The sequence below is a fragment of the Chenopodium quinoa genome, unplaced genomic scaffold, assembly GCF_001683475.1.
Source record: "Chenopodium quinoa cultivar QQ74 unplaced genomic scaffold, ASM168347v1, whole genome shotgun sequence".
NCBI classification, from domain to species: Eukaryota; Viridiplantae; Streptophyta; class Magnoliopsida; order Caryophyllales; family Amaranthaceae; genus Chenopodium; species Chenopodium quinoa.
This window is the reverse complement of record NW_018742987.1, coordinates 1,780,520-1,801,245: the sequence shown is the minus strand read 5'-3', so window position 1 is coordinate 1,801,245 and position 20,726 is coordinate 1,780,520. Positions and strand designations below refer to the sequence as shown.

Below are 20,726 nucleotides of genomic sequence, written 5' to 3'. Positions count from 1 at the left end.
TTTACTTTAATTCAACAAGAAAATTGTTTTTTTTTTTGTTTTTTTTTTTTTAGAGAACCACAAGGGCGGTGTGAAAATCGATCACATAATCTCTTTGAAACCAGGAGAGAGAAAATTTCTTTTGTTAGTGTATTGGAAAATGGATTTAGGCAAACCAAAATGGCTAAAGGCCTACTTAGTGAATTGACAGTCACAAGCACAAACATCCTTAGAAGACCATAATAAAAGCCCAATACCTTAACCACAATTTTAAAATAATTGGCTAAATTAGCCCAATTTCATATTGTGGGCGGGCCCATTTGTCTTCATATGCCCACTACTGGTTAGGCCCATTTTTGTGATTATGTGATTACCTAAAAGATTAGTTATTCACTTATTTGTGAAAGTATGTCTCTTTGATTGAAAAGTACTAAAATAGAACAACTTACAATAACACTTGAGAGATCAGTTTTTAATAAGCAGTCTTTTTCAATTTAACACATAAAAAAGCAAATTGGTTTGTGTTTTGTACTATCTAGTATCTACATAACAGTACCTAAGAGGCGAATATTAACTACAACCGGTCTCTTTGTTATCATTATTTTTTGTAGCGAAATGGGAATACAACTTTACCTTTGTACCCCTAAATCCGCCAATTGTTGTGATTGTTATGGATAAAGTAGCTCTTGGCTTTATTTATCATTTTCCATGTATATATGATACATCTATACTCTATAGGCATTGTGACGATTTGAAGATAAGCCATATAAATAGAATTGACGACCTTGACGTCAACCAAACCCTACCCACCACATGCATTTTGGAATAGAATGTATCAATCAATGTACCATTAGGAATAAGATGCATTAAAGGGTAAATGTGAAATCCTTGACCAATTTAACGCCTTTACCAAATGTTTCAAGTATTTTTCAACCATGATAAATTAAATCTGTGCATGTTCCAAAATATCAATAAATTTGCGACAGTTTTGCTCAATATCCATTTCTAGTTGGCGAAATATTAGTCTTACGTTCACAATCCACATTTATCACTTTTTTTAATGGGTGCATAATCAATCTTGCATGTAACACACAAAGATACAAGCTACTCCTTCCTCCCCCACCCCTTAACAATTGTTCCATTTAACTTTAAATGTTGACATAAAGTAGAGAGGAAAAATGTCTAATCGTTACAAATAATATGAAACGGATGTAATATGTTTTCGGCTCTTCCTTAGACATGTATACTCGTATAAATTTATGGACAAAGAATTTATGCCTCTTTTTGGAACGAGTAGTAGTTAACGGAGCAAAATCGAAGCAATAAATTTAAACTTTTCATTATTATTATTTTTTTTTATAAAAAAAAAGTTTAAACTCTTTCTACAATCAGCTAAAAGCCTAACAGTAACTGATCACCACCCACCACTCACAGAATCACAGCCCCCCCAAATTTAGAAATCTTACCCATCAACCCTTCTACAAACCAGGGGCAAATTCGTAAAACCAAAGAACCTTCTTGATAAAAGCACGTGACACTAATTTCCAATACGTGCAACTCCCATACAAAACCCCTAACTCTAAGTACCTTAATTACCATGATAATCAATTACAAACCCTCTGATTATGTCGGTGACACTGTTTAAGCCAAGGAGTTTCCTGATTATCAATCACACCATTCCCATCCAACGGCTCACATTTAATCTCAATATCAGTCTCCATCATATCATCCTGCACGTGCACCACACCCTCCCCTTCCCCACCATCTTCATCTCCTTCTTCTTCTTCTTCTTCTCTCCCTCGTTTCATTCCAATAGCTACACCAAATATCTTAGGTCTGTCACCGTCATGATAATCTCTAACCCCCTCCAACTCCTTACGTGGCAGCAAATCCAACGCCTGTTTCATGCAATTCGTGCTACTACTTGTCGCTGAAGAATTCCCTTGAGACGTTGCAAAATTATTCATCAATGAAAATATATTGTTGCATAAAGTCTTCATGTTTGTTAATTCTTTGTTTAACTCCTGATTTTCTCGCCTTAATCTCTCGTTTTCGTCTATTAATTCTACTCTGCTGTTGCCACTACTGCTACAATTGTTGTTATGGTTGGTGCTTGTATTATTGTTGCAATAAACTAAGCTTGGAATTCCTAATGGCGGAGAATTCGATATCACCTGTTCTTCGCCGGAATCTCCCGGTGATACTTGCCGTTGCGCCACCGTTACTACGCCGTTTTCCGGCGTTGGATGTCGCAGAGTAGGTGTTTCGAACCTCTTCGAAACGATTCGTTTGAGAACTCCCATCGGTCTGGAACTACTTTTCGAAATCCCTAAAAAATCGCGTGGAAACGGAATTCAACATTTGAATTTGAATTTCATTCGAAAATCATATTTGATGAATATTAATCATGATTTACTTACGTAGGTATTGAGCTGACGAACGAAGGAGGAGAAATTGTTGTGCTTGAAATAGCGAGGAAGTAAATCGCGAGCGAAGACGGTAGGATTCCAAACGACGAAGCTAGATCCGTCATCATTCCATGAAACGACGTCATCAATGGAAGGATCTTCAACCAGTTGATAAGTTTTCGTCAAAAATGGCGTCGGAATTGACCGTTGAGAATCTCCACCACTCCCGCCGCCGGATCCGGCTACATTTTCATCTATCGCCGGCGGAATCATCGCCGGAAAATCACTTCTATTCAGATCAACAACAATCTAAATTCCTTTTCCTTTAATTTTAATCGATAAATTACGTAAATATGATCAATTAAAGGTGTGAATAACTGAAGAATATACGAGATTTAAGCGTGAAAAAGAAGAGTGAAGGAAAAAGAAGAAGATCTGGAAAATGTCTGAAAAAGAGTAGAGGAGAGAGAAATTGGAAAAAGAGGGAGAAGATAGGAAGAAATTGGTTAGGAAGGAAAGGAGGAGAAGCTACGTTATTGCTTTCGAGAAACTTCCGATGATTTTTATTTTTCTTTCTTTTTTATTTTTAATTTAGTGGGAGGTTTTTTAAATGTTCTGTTTTTGTGTGTACGTGGTAGTCTATTAATGGCCGATAGTTTTGAGGACCCCATAAATAAGATATTTTAATTTTCTAGAAGAAAGATTATTTGCAAGAGAATAATATTTGCATTTAATAATTTAATTCTATACTGGTATAGTAGTACTACGTAAAGTATACTATGGATATTTTTGGTAGGTGAGCAAGGGTGTTTTTAAGAAGATTGAAATTTCGTATAAGTCAATTGATAAATTGAAATTAAGTTAGGAGCGAACATTCTTAAAAAATCGGGAGGAAGATAAGGATGGAAATTTCTTACCTAAGTGACTATTGGGTCTATTTAAAGGTTACGAGGTAAAATTCTTACCATTAAATTACTTGATCGTATAAAAATACTCCGGGTTGTGGATGGGGCTAAAAAGAATGTGCTAGAAATTGTAGTTCTACTATCTTGTGACTTGTGATATGTCCTGATATATATGGCAGCAACAGAAATTACTTTATTTTGTTTTTTTCTCTGATTGTAACAAAAATATCTTGGATTATATGATATGTATGACATAAAATTGATGTGAGTTTAATGAGAAAAAATCATATAAAATATCTATATTGATTTATTTTTCATTGAATACCTTAATGGATTGTATTTCTCCGTTTTGTTATTGGGCCTATAATCACCAAAAATAAATTGATCCATCATCCATATTTATTTTTGGTGATTATTGGGCCTATAACCACCAAAAATAAAATCATACCGTGATACTTCCAATTTTTAGACTATATCGAGTTATCCTTATCATGCATAATTCATCCCTTGATCAATTATACCTCTTCATTCTCAACTACGATGTATTATTACTATTTCACTTTTAGTTTAATTAAAATAAGTTCAAATGTGAATGAGTTAGGGTGGTATTTATGTACCTACTTGTCGGTCAAAATATGACAATGTTTAATCATTTAATTTGGGATACATCTATTAAAAATTTAAGAATACGGAGTACTTATACGTTTACATGATTGTACTATGTTGATTTTTAAGTTCAACCCTTCATGGCGATGAATTGACGATCTCCATAACAAATTACACGAACAACTTATAGCAACTTATCACAACGTTTATTATTATTTTTTGACAGAAACACCTTTAATCTTTTATAAACAATAAAGTTATAAGCTCAATAAGTTAAGTTTTGAATGTATACTTTTAAGCGGTAGAAAGTTTCATAATTTTGGTCCTTCAACTTATTCCTATAACCAGCTAGACGGAAAAACACACTTTGAACTTGTTGTTAGGAAAGTTTTACTCATTGAATTTAACTTCCTAAGAAATTTCATTGAAATTTCATTGGTTCTTACTTGTTCTTTTAATTTCCAGTTGCTTGTAAATGAAATAAAATTTATATCAAATATTTTGACCGACTCTAATTTACCAGTCTACAGAATCCTCCCTTTATCTAGTCCAAATATTTAAAGTTCGTTGACATGCAAAATGCAACTACTGCACGCAATTAAGCGTGAGCTGAGTGTTTTGGACGTTGAGTTCAATGATGTCAAATTGGCAATAGAAATATATGTATAATTTTTTGATAACATACAAATTATTTTACTTGTTAAAAATATGATTTTGATTTCTAAATGATGGTGATACCAGTGGTACGTGCAGCCTCAAATTGGTATTGTTATAAAGACCATTGCAAAAGATATTCGATTGGTTAAGTATATACGAGTAAGTAGGATCGATGGTGCCCATGGTGGTTTGTTACCCTGGTTGGGGCTTGGAAGTAGAGGTGTTAATTTGGATTCATGAGTCGTGCTAAATTCTAAATTTACAGTGTTCATGCGAATCAAAATCTAAAATGAGTTTTTTTTTAAGACTAGTTTGGATCGGATCGGATCAATATCGATCCGGTCAGTTTTTAACATCTTTACTTCAAAGTAGCGGAGGTACAAAAGGCAAATGGTTGGAACGTGTATATACATACATGCGGTAGTACTCATCTTAAATTTCAATTTCATCAATTATCTACCACCATGAAGGTTATTCATATTCAATGTATAAATTTAATTTCATCATATTCACCCTATGCCACCACCCAAATAAAAATCCAACTACATGTCAAGCTAATCGACTAATGCGAAGTAAGTAATAACAATCATCGGTAAAACTACTAAGGGCCTGTTCTGTTCCGTTGAAATTCAGTTCAGTTCAGTTTAGCTCAGCTCTTAATTTATGTCTAATGATATTGCTAATGATATAAAGCCAAATTTCATTCTTTTAATCTCTTATTACAACGACAACATCAACAAAAACAAAAACAACAACAACAACAACAATAATAATAATAATAATAATAATATTATTATTATTAACAACAACAACAACAATAATAATAACAATAATAATTGAAATAATAATACTAATAATAATAATCAATAAATAATAATAATAATCATCAATAAATAATAATAATAATAATAATAATAAATAGTGTATGTGTTTAAAATGTTTAGAGGTTTCAAGTTTTTAATATATTTTCCATACATTTTATAATTATAATTATATAGTATATTTTTCGTAAATATTTTAATATGTACATTTGTATATACACATATGTATAGTAATAAATAATCAATAAATAATCAAAGATCACTAATCCGTAGTTAAAAATTCCTAATTAATAAGTTCAGTTCAGTTCAGTTCAGTTCAGTTCAGCTCAGCTTAGTTCAGCTCAGCTCAGCTCAGTTCAGTTCAGTTCAGCTCAGCTCAGTTCAGTTCAGTTCAGCTGAGTTCAGTCAATCGGAACAGGCCCTAAGAAAACAATTAATATAAAATAAAGGCATTACATTAACTTGGTGTTTTTATGAGTAAGTGAAAAAAAGAATCGAATAATAACTCTACTAATGAGGGTGGCGTCACATAAGTTTTGAGGCTGGGCTAGTGGGCTCAATGATTCCAAGAGCTAGTGTCAACTCCTATGGAAATTTTGGGACGGAAAACTTAAGGACTTTGCTGGTATGGGGAATGGAGTAACAACGATTCTATCACTATTTGGCTTTTTTGCGAAGTATTTAGAGTTCACATGCTTTAGGAGTTTAGGTCTAGAATAAGCATAATTCATGTTACTTATGTGCACAAAATATCATCAATAGGATGTGGGGTTAAACCCCAAACTTTAAAGTCGTAAGGTACAACCCTTATCGATACACTTGACTTATACATTGTTATGTATGAACTGTCTTACCGGCATTACCATTAATTTAATCTTAATTGAGAATTAGAGTAGGTAACTATGTAAATATTCTAACTTACACTTTACTAGGCCATGTGCCTAGACAAGTGAACAATCATTTTATTCACATAGAAGTTGTAGACTACCACCTTCATCCACTCGACAAACACCCTGGCCACTCCTAGGTGGTACAGCTTGGTAATCTAAAAGAAGAGCGAAAATAAAGTGATTCATGCTCCGTATAAGAGTATATAAAAAATGAACATAGGAACACTATGAAATACTTCGTACAGGATAAGTTACAAGCCACAAAACTAACTCGAACTTGAAATCGTCAAGTGACTGGACGGATCCAAGACATCCACATTGGTGCTTGGTCCCGAGTCTCCCGACCCAAGTCGCCAACGTCTTCTCTACAAAGACACAAACAATGACCAAAAAGTCTTTAACTCTTAAGTTGAGAATTTTCATCAATTCTCACTCCCTCCCATTTTATATGAAGCAATCAATTACAAAATCCAAGCAACAATCACTAAGAAATGTATACAATTCTAATCTCATACAAAAACTTGATCTTTCAAATCATCCTTTCCCTTTCAATCTCTCTCCTCCTCTACTTCATCTCTCTCCCATCACTCTTACTACAAGGTCTCAACACTTACATTCACCCAGATGATGTAAACCCCAATAAACCAACTCAATCATCAGGTCCAAAAGTCGCCATTAGAAGACCTTCGGATCAAAATCTTAATGGGTTTCAATCTCTTTCCTCAAGAACATCGTCTGATCTCAGGAACAGGAAGAAACCCAAGGAGAAATTCGAGTTTGATGAGAGTAAAGCTCAGATCTTTCGATTGAGATTAGGTGATGCCCAAATTTGTTCTCGTCTTTATTATGATAGTTATAGAAGTTGTTTCAATTGCTTTTTTGTTGCTTTTTCTTGCTTTTTATTGCACAAGTATTTGATTTTGAATGTGGGTAATGATGATGTTAATGTTAATGATAGTAATGGAAATTCTGGGGTTTTGAAAAGTGGATCTTTAGTTCCAATCTTAATTGGGGTTTTAGGGATTTTTAGAGTTTTGATTTCGCTTTATCGTGTTTCCCTTGAAAGATCTTCATCTAAGAGGTCTGAAAGGGGGTTAGGGTTGGTGATTGGAGTATTGGGGTTTTTTGTAGCTCTGATGATTTGTGTGGGAATGTATCCTTGGATAATTGACTTTGAATTTAGCTCAATTGATGGATTTGGGAAGTTGTTTGTGGCGCTTCTTTCGGGTTTTATCGCCGGCTTTTTGTATTTGGGAGCTGGTAAGAATGCTCGAGCCTTTTGGCTTGGAACGGATCAAATAAGGTGTAATTTGTCTATAACTTCATGTGGATGGTTTGCACAAGTTCTTTTCTATGCCAATTATGTGTTGTTGGGATTCACTGCTTTGCTTTGGATCAACCCATTTGCTGAAATTCTTGTCAACAAAAACATTGGTGATGGTAAAGGATCACAAGTTGGTAGTAACAATAGTGGAAGATTGGTTGGCAATGTGGGTATGGCTGAAGCCGATTTTGCTAAGTTTAGGCTGTTGTGCTTGTTGCTGTCGGGGGTGTTGCAAGTTATTGCATTGCGTTGGAATCTGCAAACGTACTTGAATGAGGCTGTGTTATCATGGTACCAGAGGTTGCATGCCAGTGTAGTTCCTGATATGGAATACAGTAGGGCGAAGGTTTTCTTGCACAATCACTTCTTGTGCCTCGCAGTTCTACAATTTTTTGCACCCGCTGCATTGATGCTTCTATCGTTGGGATTGTCTCAGGTTGATGAAGGGTTATTTGAGAACTTTCAAGTGGTTTGTGGTTTGCTCCCATGCTCGGTATTTGTTAAAGAGGTTGCCCTCTTTTTAGCTTGGTGGGTTTCCTTTACATGGTTTGTTTTCACCTCAGCATACCTTGCTTTCTATAGGCGTGGAATTTTGTATATTTCATGATACTTTCCTTGATTTTTCAAGGATGGCATAGATTTTCTTGACCATTTTTGGTAGGGAGAGGGTTGTCACTGTAACAATACACGCTGGGTGTTCTTATTAATGAAAGTGGTTTTTTTGGATTTCATTATCTTTTTGTTGTCCCTCTATATTCTTCATGTTCGATCTTATCTTTATCCAGTACTTACACTTTTCACAGTGCTTGTTTCTTGAAATGTAAGACCTTTGAAGTGCTCAAAAAACTAAATCATTGACTGCACTTGCATTTTTGTTACTCATGTCTGAAGGTGAGCTCTTTAGCGCCATTGATACCTAATGTTCTGTTGGTCTGCTGCATGGTATAAAATGGCCGCTTCCTTGAATTACTCAGGTAGAAGCTTGTGTATCCTGCCATCCTGGTGAAAATTCTTGCCTGAGATCTTTGAAGTAAATTTTTTTGTGTGCGCGCCTAATACATTAGAGATCTCAAAAATATAGGATCCTTAACTCTTATGTGCATTTTGTATTTGTTGGAAGATGAGCTCTTCATCACCATCAATACCTTTTGTTTGTTGGACTACAAGGCATAAAATGGTAGATTCTGCTGATGAAACAATTGCATGAGAGAAAGGGCTTACTTGTAAATTTGTAATGTAATAATACGTATACTTGGATATATTTGTGCTGCAATCTCTCTGCACTCAGTATGCATTGTCTAAATGTCTTCCCTTCATGGTGGTACTACTGCTAGTTTTCAGGTAACTGTGTTTTAGCTTTGTGAATCTGGTTTTGTTTTCGTGATTTTTCATTGGCTTGATTTACTTATTTGGGTATATTGTATGAAGACACAGTTTCGTTGCTTGACAGCTTGAGCAAGTTACTTCTAAGGAATAAGGGGCATCTGCTGCCCTGATTTTAGCATAAAAAGTGAGACTGATGATATGTACCATGTCACTATTCATGAGTAACATGCTTAGAAGATAATGCGCATATTTGCTTTGGAATGTTGGTTGCTTATCCTGTTTTAAACTCAGGTAAGATACTTGAAAGATTTATTCTCTCCTGTTGGTAGATTACTTAATTGCACAACTCAAGAACAAGTGAACTTGCTTATCAAAGACAATTATGATGAAACTGCTGATTTAGGACAGAAATCCCATGACTCATGAAGAAGTAATTGCTCTGGTGCTCCATTCTTTGCAAGGAAAACATGCTGTAGCTTGTAGGTGACACCATATGATGGAATATCTTGCTTACTGCTTAAGCCTTTAACTTAACTTCAAAGGATCAGCTTGCTCCGCATTCATCATTATGCCTACTACTATGAATGTGAGCACTGGTGGTTGTATAATTTTAGATCCCTTTAGAGGATCATTTGTTTGATTGGGAGTTCTTATTGCTATATCATCCCGAGTTTTTTTTTTTTTTTTTTTTACACCTTAGGTTCTAAATGCAAGTTGATGTTGGTCATTCAATGTTTATATACAAGTAGTTTGAGACTTTGAGTGATACTGCTCTAAAACTGATCATTTTACATCTACTGTAAGTGTCTGCAACCTGCATAATCTAGAAGTAGCAAGCTATTCTCTACAACAGTATTACTCAAACATTCTCAACATCTGTTAAGTTTTACTGAAAGTTTAGTAAGGTTCGATTCACAAAATTCTACCATAATAAGAAATAATTACTCCCGTATAAGTGATGGATCCAATCAACGACCAAAGTTTACAACCTACAGAGTAAAAATACACATAAACTAGGACTCGTTCTCTTCAGCTTAATTTTAGTTTAGTTCCTAATTTTCTTTTCTCGTAAACAATTCGATTCAGCTCAGTTTATTTCAGTAAATCAGAACAGACCCTAAGACTAATTTAGGACTATATAGATAAGTAAAAGTATATAAATTTCAACTATTAAATTAAAATAAGTGCTATAAGTTGGGTAGGTAATAATAGTAATATGATATCAAATATATCAACTGTTAACAATGTAACGTTCTACCGAGACAACTGGACAAGAAATGAAACTAAATATTCAAGGCAGTATTCAATGTATGCAAGATTATTCTGTTGAAGTCGTCTATAAAAATATCTTTGGTAGATCTAAAACTATTCGTCATCATCATATCCATTAGATATTTTCTTCAAAGTGTTTTTTTGTTGATTTTTTAATCACTTTTTTCTTTTTTGTAGGCTTTAGATATTTTTATTTTTTGCAATGTTGTGTACGTTTGAAAATGAATGATGCAATCTTCTACTTATATTTCACGAATATAGAATAATTCGTCCACTCATTATCTAAACCCCATCACTTTACTTTGGATCGTCACCGGAAAGATCAAGTTCTAATTTATTTGTTTTTTTTTAAGTTCAATTTTATTCAACTAGTTTTATAAAATACTTTGTATTATGTATGAAATTATTTGAACTCATAGTAACCTATTAATCTTTATTTGACTTGTAAACTCTTATCTTGGAATTTTGCACTTACAACTTATAAATTGTTAATATGTTTCCTTTATTTCATGAAATTAGTGAAAATAAGGTTAATAAAATATTGCTCTTAAACTAGACGATTTAGATATGTAAGTGCTACAATTATTATGAAAGAAGATGTTCGGAGGTTTGTAAAGAGGTACTCCGTATTTGGAAAATCTGATTAGTTATATATATGTAATAGGTGTACTTAAATAGTATTCTTTAGTAGCTTGATTAGCATAATGTATTGTTATATCCTTTTGCTTTTTAAATAAAAATTTGTAAGGTGTCATATAAGTTTGATGTACGTGGTGAGGTGTTTGTTTTTGTGGTTGGAAGTGTTATTAGAGGTCGGTGTTCCCATATGTTTTTCGGATGAGTTTTATTCATTTTATAAACTGCCCATATTAGGGATTACGTTTAATATTGGTGTACTTTTAGTGTTATATTCCGTATAAAATACCATTAATTGCTTGCTAGCTTATGCTTCTTCGGTTCTCCTAAAGACCCTGATCGAAAATCCTAAATCCGTTACTATTAGTGTTTTGTGAAGCTATAAAGAGTCAAATGAACTTCATGAGATTTGACCCGATATCTAAATTACAAGAATTTGAGACAAACAGCGATGTCATTACTCAACCATCTCAATCAGATCATGCTTATTGGTTATCATGCATATTTTGATAGTTGATAGTACGTGTACAAACACTTATAAAAAAGTGCAATAAAGTAGACATGAGAAAGTTACTACAACGGGCAATGGCACATGGTTTAAGGGGGACAAAAAATTGGTAACAAATACATAATGCCACAACTTCAAGGTCCATGCAATGGATGAGGTGTCTTTATGCCTGCAAATCTAGACAAATGGATATCAAACTGCTTTCATGCCAAATATCATGGTATCATGAATCATCCCCTCAAAAAAAAAAAAGAAGGAAATTTAAATTTTAAATAAGTTAGATTGGTTGAATTCTAATTGGTGGTACAGCTGTTGCAATAAAGATCTTTCATTCATATGTCAAAAAATAATACTTGTATATATAAAAAAAATCTTGTATGAGTGTATGTTGCAAATTTGCAATGCATGGCTTTAGTACAGTTTGATCACCCTGTTTTCCAAATAAAATACTCCAGCTGGCCCAACATTGTTTTATTAACAACCATACTTGTTCAAATCACAAACCTAAAATCGTTCTCTACACATTTTGCTATCAAGTACAAGTTATACTTTTGTATTCACTTTAATTTTAGAAATAATAAGTTTAGATTTATGAAATAAAGTTAATAAAATGCACTTATGTACATGATAATTTTGATATACAATGATAATAATGTTCCTATTCTATAATCTCGTACATACCCTAAATAAATTAATTAAGTTATTACTCGGTTTATTCAAAAAGCGTCAAATTACAAAATCAAAAGTAGAATAACTATCATCATCATCAAATATTACTACCTATATTTCTATAGAGACATGACCTACACGTAAATGTGTAATGAAAGATATTTTTGTAACCAACATTTATTTTAGATTAACTTTAGTTATGTTATGTCCAACTCTAAATTAAATCTATTAAAAAAAATAACGAGTTTCTAAAATAAGGTAAAAAGAGTATGACTTTTCTATGTGTAAAATACTTATTAATCGCCCAAAAAATCTTCTATCGTTTCATGAGACAAAAGTGTATAAATAAGAAGACGTGTATAAAATAAAATAAAATAATATTTGAAGCAAACACCTTATATTATTTAAAACCAAAACACGATCACATTGTGTGACATCTAATCCATTTCTTCCAATCCCATAGGCCATAGCCTCAAACACACATCTCCCACACCCAAACAAAAACACACACAAAAAAAAGTGCCTATAAAAAAATCCTCACTACTTTGATAACTATTGCTAGAAACTACACCAAAACAAAAACAAAAAAACACAATCTTTTCCTTTTTTTTTTTAAACTCATTCCAAAAGATCATAAATTTGTTCATCACTCGTTCGCCGGCGATATTTTTCCGGCGATCTAGAAAATTTTCCGGCGAGATGGACCGACGGGAGGATATCGGTACGAGTTGTAGTGGTAGTAATAATGATAATAATAGTAATAGTAATAATAATAATAATAATACGAGTAATGTTATTATTAGTAAGAAGAATAAGAAAAATAAAAAAGAGATGATGTTGGAAATGCAATGGACCAACGAAAAACATTCGGATTTTTTGAGATTAATGGAAGCAAGTTTTGTACGGAATTTGATGGAGAGGAGCAGCAATGAAGATACTACCAACATTAATTCAAGACTTGACCGTTTTGTCCCTGATATTTCTGAGTCTACCCTTGATTTACATCATAGATCAGGTAATTTTTTTTTAATTATTTTATTTTAATTTTCAAACTACGAGTAGATATTTTTCGAACTAGATATTTTTAGCATGCAATAGGGTGTTTGGTTCATCAAGGGAGTGGGAAAGGGAAAGAAAGAGAATGGGAAAATACTCTCTTTTAACACATAAAAGAGAATGGGAAAATACGGTGTTTGGTAATTGTGATTCTAAATTAATTTTTTTTAAAACCCTTATTAGTAGTTGTTACACCACATTCATACTTTCTCCCTTTTATGTCTTTACTTATTGTGTCACGTGATATTTGAGGGTTTACAGGATATATTCGACTATGAAAACTTAAGATCTTGAGTTAGTTTTTAACTAGTGTTTGATTTTAAACTCATCTAATACGAATCATAATTGGTTAGCATAAAAATAAAACCAAAATTGATGATATAAAGTGTATATTCAAGTTTGTTGATTTTTTTTTTTTTTGAATTTCTAGGGTTGTTGGTTTTTGGATGATGGTAGCTAGGGTTTTTTTTTTGGTGGGTGGGGGGTGGATTATGAGCGGCAGTGGTTGTCAGGTTCTAGTGAAAGTGACCGTACCGGTGATTTGTGGCGGTGTTGGATTAGGTGGTGGTGGTAGAGGAGGAGGAGGAGGAGGTGGGTGGCGGTGAAATAAAATTATTAAAGTGACATTATAAATACTATGGAGTAACAAAAGGATTTTATCTTGTTCATGCCAAATACCCCTCAATAGTCATGAATCTCGTGATAAACTAAGTATACTAACTACAATGGAGTAAATTTGAGAATTTATGACAAAATTATAATTGTTAGGTTGTTATTAGTGCTTAATTTAGAACCACTTATATATACATAAAATATTTATTTTATTATTGTAATTATCTAATTATTTGGGTTTTAATTTGCATGTGAATTTTGGGCAAAATATAATACTAATTTATATACTAGCTTTAATGGTAGAATTAAGCAAAAAGAAGGATATGTGGTTGATTCATTGACACTTGACATGATAGAGGGGCACTTTATGACAAATTAGAAATTGGTGATTAATTTTAACCATCTAAATATCTAATGAGCAGTAGAACTTTTACTAATAATAGTAATGTACAAAGATTTTACTCAAGAGTCAAGACTAGGTTTTGTGCAAGTAAAAGATCTCCTATAACAAGTTTATGACCACATGTCACATGACTCACAAAGACACAACTTATCCACCCTTTAGTAATAATAAAATCTGTTTTGTTAAGCTTATTTTAAAAAATAAATAAATAAAAAACAATAATAAATCAAGTACTTCCTATTTATTTATTTTTCACAAGTAATAATTTTTGACACTTTCTATTGTCTAAAACAACATCAACAACATCTCATTATTTTATTAAAATAGTCTAGATAGTATTCTAGAGATGTCTTTATCAAAATAAATCAAAATTTCCGTTTTTCATCCCACAAAATAATTGATTTTTTTTTTTTTACAAGCTTTCATCTTTAACAATATGTTAAAATAAAACTTATGATGAATGTATTAAGGATCATGAATATTGCTTTGATCTTTTAATAAATGATGTAACGTTCATTTATTTACATAAAAAAAATAAAAAAAAAATAAAAACATTATAGGTGATTATGTCAATACTTCTTTAAAAAGAATAGGTTAAAAATATGGAAGAAAAGGCAGTTGTTGTGTGATTGTGTCCTACACGCAGAAAAGTAACGCAGAATATGCCTATTGATGATTACTTTAGATATTTTAGAGTGAAAATCTTGACCTTTAATTAATTGATTATATATATACCTGTGAATTTGTGATATTTTTAAGATCTTTTCATTTTTGTGTCTGAAAATCTTTTCATTTTATACAAAATGTGTGCTTTTTTTCTAAAAAAAAATATATAAGAAGTATAAAGAGTTAATAATTTATTATTATTTTATTAAAAATGCAGCATATTCGAGTGATCGAGTGAACAGGACTTGTAACAGGCAAAAAGAAAGAGGAATTATTCGTCCTTATAAAATGACACATGACCAGGTATAGAAGTATGTTTGTGCATTTTTTAGACAGAATTTCTTTCATTTTGTTGGGAAAGGAAAGGAGGAATATCGAATACATGGTGCTCATGGACTCATGGTTGTAATATAAAGTAAAGTAATCAAATAAAGAGGAACTAAGTAATACGAAGTGCTTCTTATTTTGTCAAAAAAAAAAAAAAAAAAAAATAGAATTCAAAAGAATCCCATATATGAAATAATGTAATACTTTATACTTATATATATATAAGGAAGTACTCACTGAAGTAACTCTTTTGTCTCTATTGTTTCATTTGTGTTCATGTGAAAGATGATGAAAATTTTCATGGAAAACACAAAATAGTTTTTTTACAAGAAATGTATGTTAAACTAAAAAATAAAGAAATATTGTGTACGTACAATAGAAGTAAAAGAAGAGAGTGGATGGAAGGAGACGAAAAGGGTTACATAAGTGAACAAGTTGTAAATAATAAATATGACATTCTTTACTATTGGAAAATATCAAGGAATAATGTAACAATTCTTGTATTATGCTAATTACTTATCCTCACACAACTTGTCAACGAACTTGAGCTATAGGCCTTGTTCATGACCTAAGCACCTAACTAGAAAAAGAGTTTTGAGTTTAATTAGTTTGTTTATTAATTACTTAGTTTAAGCATACGAGATAGGACTATATACGAATAATAGTAACACAGCTACAAAAATTCATAAAATGTGGGCAAAACGAGTAAGGAATAGCTCAAATTGTTCTAAATAATCTATCCTGAGTAAAGTGTCAAATTTCCTGTGATTAATTTTTATCACCCGTCTTTAAAAAAATCGTTAAAAAAAATGTGGGCAAAATGGAAAAGATATTTAAGAGTGGAGGCGGTTCACAACCTTGATCTTTTTTCATGAAGGTGGGGCCCTTTTCAACTACGTGTATTGATCTTTTTTTTTCTTTATATCTTGCATCATAAAATATCCAATCTTCATCTTCCTTTTTAGTGACAGCCTGGCAGCTTATCAGTTGACAATTCATTTTCACTTTTTTATAAAGTTTTTTTTTTTTTTCTCTTTTCTGTTTACATGAATACGTGTGTCTGATATTCTCTCTCTTTTTTTTTTCTTTTTCTTTTTTTATTAATAAATTATATTTTTCTTCGTATCTTTATTACCGGCCATATTTCCTTTTTTGGAATATTTTTCCTCTCTATTATTTTCCCAAATTTGAAATACACATACAATTATTGTATTTTTTTTTTTTTGAGAAAAACAATTATTATATGTTGTCCATACATACAACACCATTAGAAATTTGACACATCATTAAAAAAGGACAGAAAATTAAAAGTCAAATATAAATTGAATTTTAATGGAACATGGGCCCATTATTATAGCCAATAAAAACATGACAAAGTAAGGTTGTATGTTGGGACCACATACAACAACTGTATGTGTAGCCTTTTGCCTTATCTAAGATCAAATACCATTACTCCGTAGTCCGTAGTTATAATTTTGAAAAAAGAAAAAGGAGGTATGAAACCTATGTTAAGTAATTAAATAATGTCTTGTAAAAAAAAAAAAAAAACTACGTAATTAAATAACGTATACTAAACTTATTTAATCAAGCTAAGAGATACGAAATACAAGTATAATACATGACCTTTGTCTGAAGGGAAAAAATGCGTTTCATGTTGTATAATGATTATAGCATAATCTAATACACTAAGAACATAATTGTTGATAAAATTTTAAAATCAATATCTAAGTAATTAATCAATGATTTATACAAGCAATTAATTGATGATTTAGCAAATTAAAGTAGCTAACATGGATGGTGTCCCACAGGTGGTCCCACGAGTAGAGGACAAAGCAGGTGATAAGAACACTACAAACTGATGTGAATTACTGCACCTTCCATGAAGAATTCCAAGCATTATAATTGACCAACTTTCTCAACAACAACAAGAAGATGCGCAACTAATTACTTACTATAGCTTTTACTACTATTTGGATTTTTCTCTAGTTTTTTTTTTTTTTTTTTTTTTTTGGGTTTTTTTTTGGGTGGTTGTGTTGTGTTTATCTCCTCATTTGACCCCACATTTTTTTTTCAATCTTTGGCCTATTCTAAGATGTTTATTATTCACTTTAATTCAACATTAGGATTGGGTTGTTTCAATTACTTTCATGACCTTTTACAAAATTTTAGGTGTGTTTTCTTTTGACTAGTTGAGTACAGTAGTAATTAAAGTGATACGACCAAAGATAGAGTTAGAGTGGAGCTACTTTCGTACCCGTTCAAATTGTGGGAAAAATTAACCTAGCTAATGGAGCATCGAAAGTAGCTTTTATGTGCACCCGAGAATATTATGACGGAATATACATTGTAATACATAGTAGATGAATTTCTTGTACCTTGATTTTACTATACATCGGTATTATGGTTGTTAATTTTTAAAAAATTAAATATGTACAGTAATTATAAAAGCACTTTAAAGAAATTGTGCGGTAATGTTGTAGTAATTGTGAAACTTTCTTAAAATGAGAAACTATTGTAATAATAAAAGCAATTTATAGAAAGTAGATAAAAAATGAAACAACTTTATTGTTGTCTCTAAATGGGTTACGGGTTTTATTTATTTGTCAATGAGTTATATGAGTAAGTTAGAATAATTTATAGATTTATACAACCCATACCCTTTAGTCCTTTAGTCTTCCCTTATCCCTTTATCTCCATCCAATAATTGGCGTCTTTGTTAGTGTTGAATTTTTGAGTTTGACACCTTTGTGGGTTTGCACGATATTGCCAACTATCAAATCCATTACATCAACTCTAATGAATTGATTGATGCATGCCTTGATAGGTTTGGAACTTACTAAAAATATCTGCACTTTTGATACCAAAACATCAAGTATTTAAGTTTTCAAAAAAAAAAAAAAACAAGTATTTAATACTTCTTTCATTTTCTTTTAGATGCAACACACCCTTTAGTGCGGTAATTAAGAATAGTGGGGTTTACATGATATAATAAACTTTAAAATAGGATGAGTGGTTGTTAGAAGTGTAATTTAGTGGATCATGTGCTTTAAATAAAAGAAATAGTATAGTTTTTCCCTAAAGTAACTTTCCTTTTATAGTGTGTTACAAGTATTATGACATTTCCTTTTTAAGGAAGTGTTGCAAGTAAAAGAAAACGGAGGAAGTAGAATTTTATATATCCAGCCCTAGAACCAACCACAATAGCTAAATATAAAAACAGTAATCTGTACTTCGTATTTTTTAAGATACAAATATAAGTTTAATACTCCGTAATATATATTAATCCATTTTTTTTTTTGGTTAACGGAAATGTAAGCTAATAATTTGTGCCACTAGGGTATGACCGTATGAAGACAGGGAAGAAGGCTGAAGTGCCGGCTCATATCACTATAGTAGGAAAAATATGTATAGCTTCAAACTCTAATTAATTAGGAAAAATATGTATAGTCTTAACCGTCTTAACTAATTTTGATTGTGTTTGAGCTAGAAATCGATCTTATGTTGCATTTTGGGCTATGTTAGCCTTACACCAGTTTTATTGGACCAATCCATAAAATATGCAAATCTAAGCACTTGTTTAATAAAACCCGGTCCATTATCACCTCTAAACAAACTCTTTTAAAAAACAAGCTAAGACCATTGAAATTGTTTACAAACTTGTCACACATAGTAAAAACGAAAAAACTTTCATTCTAAATTAGTGTGCCTAGACCTAACAGCTTCAGGGGTCTGCCCTAATTCAAAACCAAGCCTAAACACAACCATTTCAAACAACACAAACAAAGCACCTTCATAAAGACTTCCCATAGGAAGCAACGGCCTAGATTCCTCCACGTGTACACCTTGATGATCATCAGCCATTGTTTGAGCAGGCACGTGAGCAACAACAGTGGCATACTCCACAGAGGATCCTTTCTCAGGCTGAGCTGTAAGAAGCAACACTTTAGCACCGTTGGATTTAGCTACCCCACAGATTGCATCAACGGTGGAGAATCCTCCAGGCCCAGCAGAGGCAATAAGGAGGTCAGTGGGTCCAATAGGGGGAGTAGTCATGTCGAATACACAGTGGGCTGAGAGGCCCAAATGGGCTAACCTCATGCATAGGGCCTTAACCATTAGACCTTCACGGCCCACTCCATAGACGAAGATGTGGCCGTTTTGGGCCGAGGTGGTCTTTATATGGTCCACTAAGAGGTCTAAGGGTGGAGGGGTGGTGGTGGGCTTTGTGAAAATTGTGGCTATTTGGTTGCAAATTTGTGTGGCCATTGATGAAGTTGAGTTGCTTTTTTCAGCCATAGGAAACCTTTGTTTTTGAGAGAGAACAAGCAATATATTAATTAATGGACAAAGCGTTCGAGAATACTCTATTGGTTTTGTTTGAGAAAACACGAGCTACATGAAACTTGAAATTAGATGATAAAAATGATGTGGTTGTGGATACTCTATTTATATTGCTTTGTAAAATTTATAGTTCTTCTAAATGTGGGCCCAAAATTGAGGGTCAGGCCCAATTTCAGATTTCGAAAGGAGAGTAAGTTGCAAAGTCTAACAATATACTCAATACTCCAAAATTCAATCTTATGTTTTGGGTAATACTTTTTAGGTGAAGTTTGTTGGATTTTTAAAAAGAGATTGAAATGGATTTAGAAATCTGAAATCGTTACACTTTGCATATTCATCATGAATAAGTATAAGTTGTGTTTATTTCAAATAGCATACTAATGAGCACAATGTTCATGATGATTAATCTTAATTGCATATTTGCAAGATAAACCAATTTTGAGCTTGACATGTGACATTTGATCTTACTTACAAAAAGCTCAATTTAGCTTGAATCTATTGACAACGTGAAATTGCTTCTTACTTTCTTAGTTTACTTCTTTCCCATACAATAAAAATTACTCCTTCCATCCGGATATAGTTGTCACTGCTTCACATAATTAAAAGATAGAGAGTATGTCACAAGTATAAGTTTTTTTACAAAAATAATAAAGTTATGACCCAAGTGTACTAATAGTTGATGAACAATCATTATAAGGCCAAATTAGAAAATAACACCTGTTAAAAGACCGTATTTTGATTTTAACACCTTAACATTTCAAAGTTTTATTATAACACCTACTAAAAAATTAAAATTTTGGTTTCACCACCAGAAAACGGATTCCGTGACGGAAATTGTGCGTGGGCCCCACAAGTTAGTTCACTTTCCAAATTTCTTCCCATTCATTTCGACTATTTCCAGATTGTCTGTATGAAAATTGATAAAATCCACAAGTTCCAAATATTTTGAATGATGGAGGAGCCAACTACTGACCCTCAGTCTGAACCAACATCAGCTGAAGAGGTTGCAGAAAATGAGGACTTAGCAACCGAGATTTTTCGATTCCAGCCACCTCACCCACCCCACCCCTCGCCGGCGACCTGCCCAATTGCCGAAACCCCTCCCCCCTTCCTCCACCACCCCGAAACCCCACCCAAAACCCCCTTCCCCTCCCCTTTTCGATTCCAGCCACCTCACCCACCCCACCCCTCGCCGGCGACCTGCCCAATTGCCGAAACCCCTCCCCCTTTCCTCCACCACCCCGAAACCCCACCCAAAACCCCCTTCCCCTCCCCTTTTCGATTCCAGCCACCTCACCCACCCCACCCCTCGCCTGCGAC

General features: G+C 32.8%; 3 protein-coding genes and 1 pseudogene across 3 annotated transcripts; 2 read left to right on the top strand and 2 right to left on the bottom strand.

The window, feature by feature from the left end:
* Positions 1-1,293: 1,293 nt before the first annotated feature.
* On the bottom strand, positions 1,294-3,333 carry LOC110729687 (annotated as a pseudogene).
* Positions 3,334-6,541: 3,208 nt separating this feature from the next.
* On the top strand, positions 6,542-8,325 carry LOC110729686. The gene has a single exon (XM_021909462.1). It carries the CDS (start codon positions 6,758-6,760, stop codon positions 8,195-8,197), a length of 1,440 nt encoding a protein of 479 aa, XP_021765154.1. The 5' UTR covers positions 6,542-6,757; the 3' UTR covers positions 8,198-8,325.
* Positions 8,326-12,209: 3,884 nt separating this feature from the next.
* Positions 12,210-17,430, top strand: LOC110729685 (bromodomain-containing protein DDB_G0271118-like). The gene is made up of 3 exons (XM_021909461.1): positions 12,210-13,016; positions 14,956-15,041; positions 16,874-17,430. The coding sequence occupies exons 1-3, from the start codon at positions 12,701-12,703 to the stop codon at positions 16,922-16,924; spliced, it is 453 nt and encodes a 150-aa protein (XP_021765153.1). The 5' UTR covers positions 12,210-12,700; the 3' UTR covers positions 16,925-17,430.
* Positions 17,431-17,565: 135 nt separating this feature from the next.
* Positions 17,566-19,500, bottom strand: LOC110729684 (3-hexulose-6-phosphate isomerase-like). Its single transcript, XM_021909460.1, has one exon. The coding sequence runs from the start codon at positions 19,359-19,361 to the stop codon at positions 18,753-18,755; it is 609 nt and encodes a 202-aa protein (XP_021765152.1). The 5' UTR covers positions 19,362-19,500; the 3' UTR covers positions 17,566-18,752.
* Between the last annotated feature and the right edge of the window lie 1,226 nt (positions 19,501-20,726).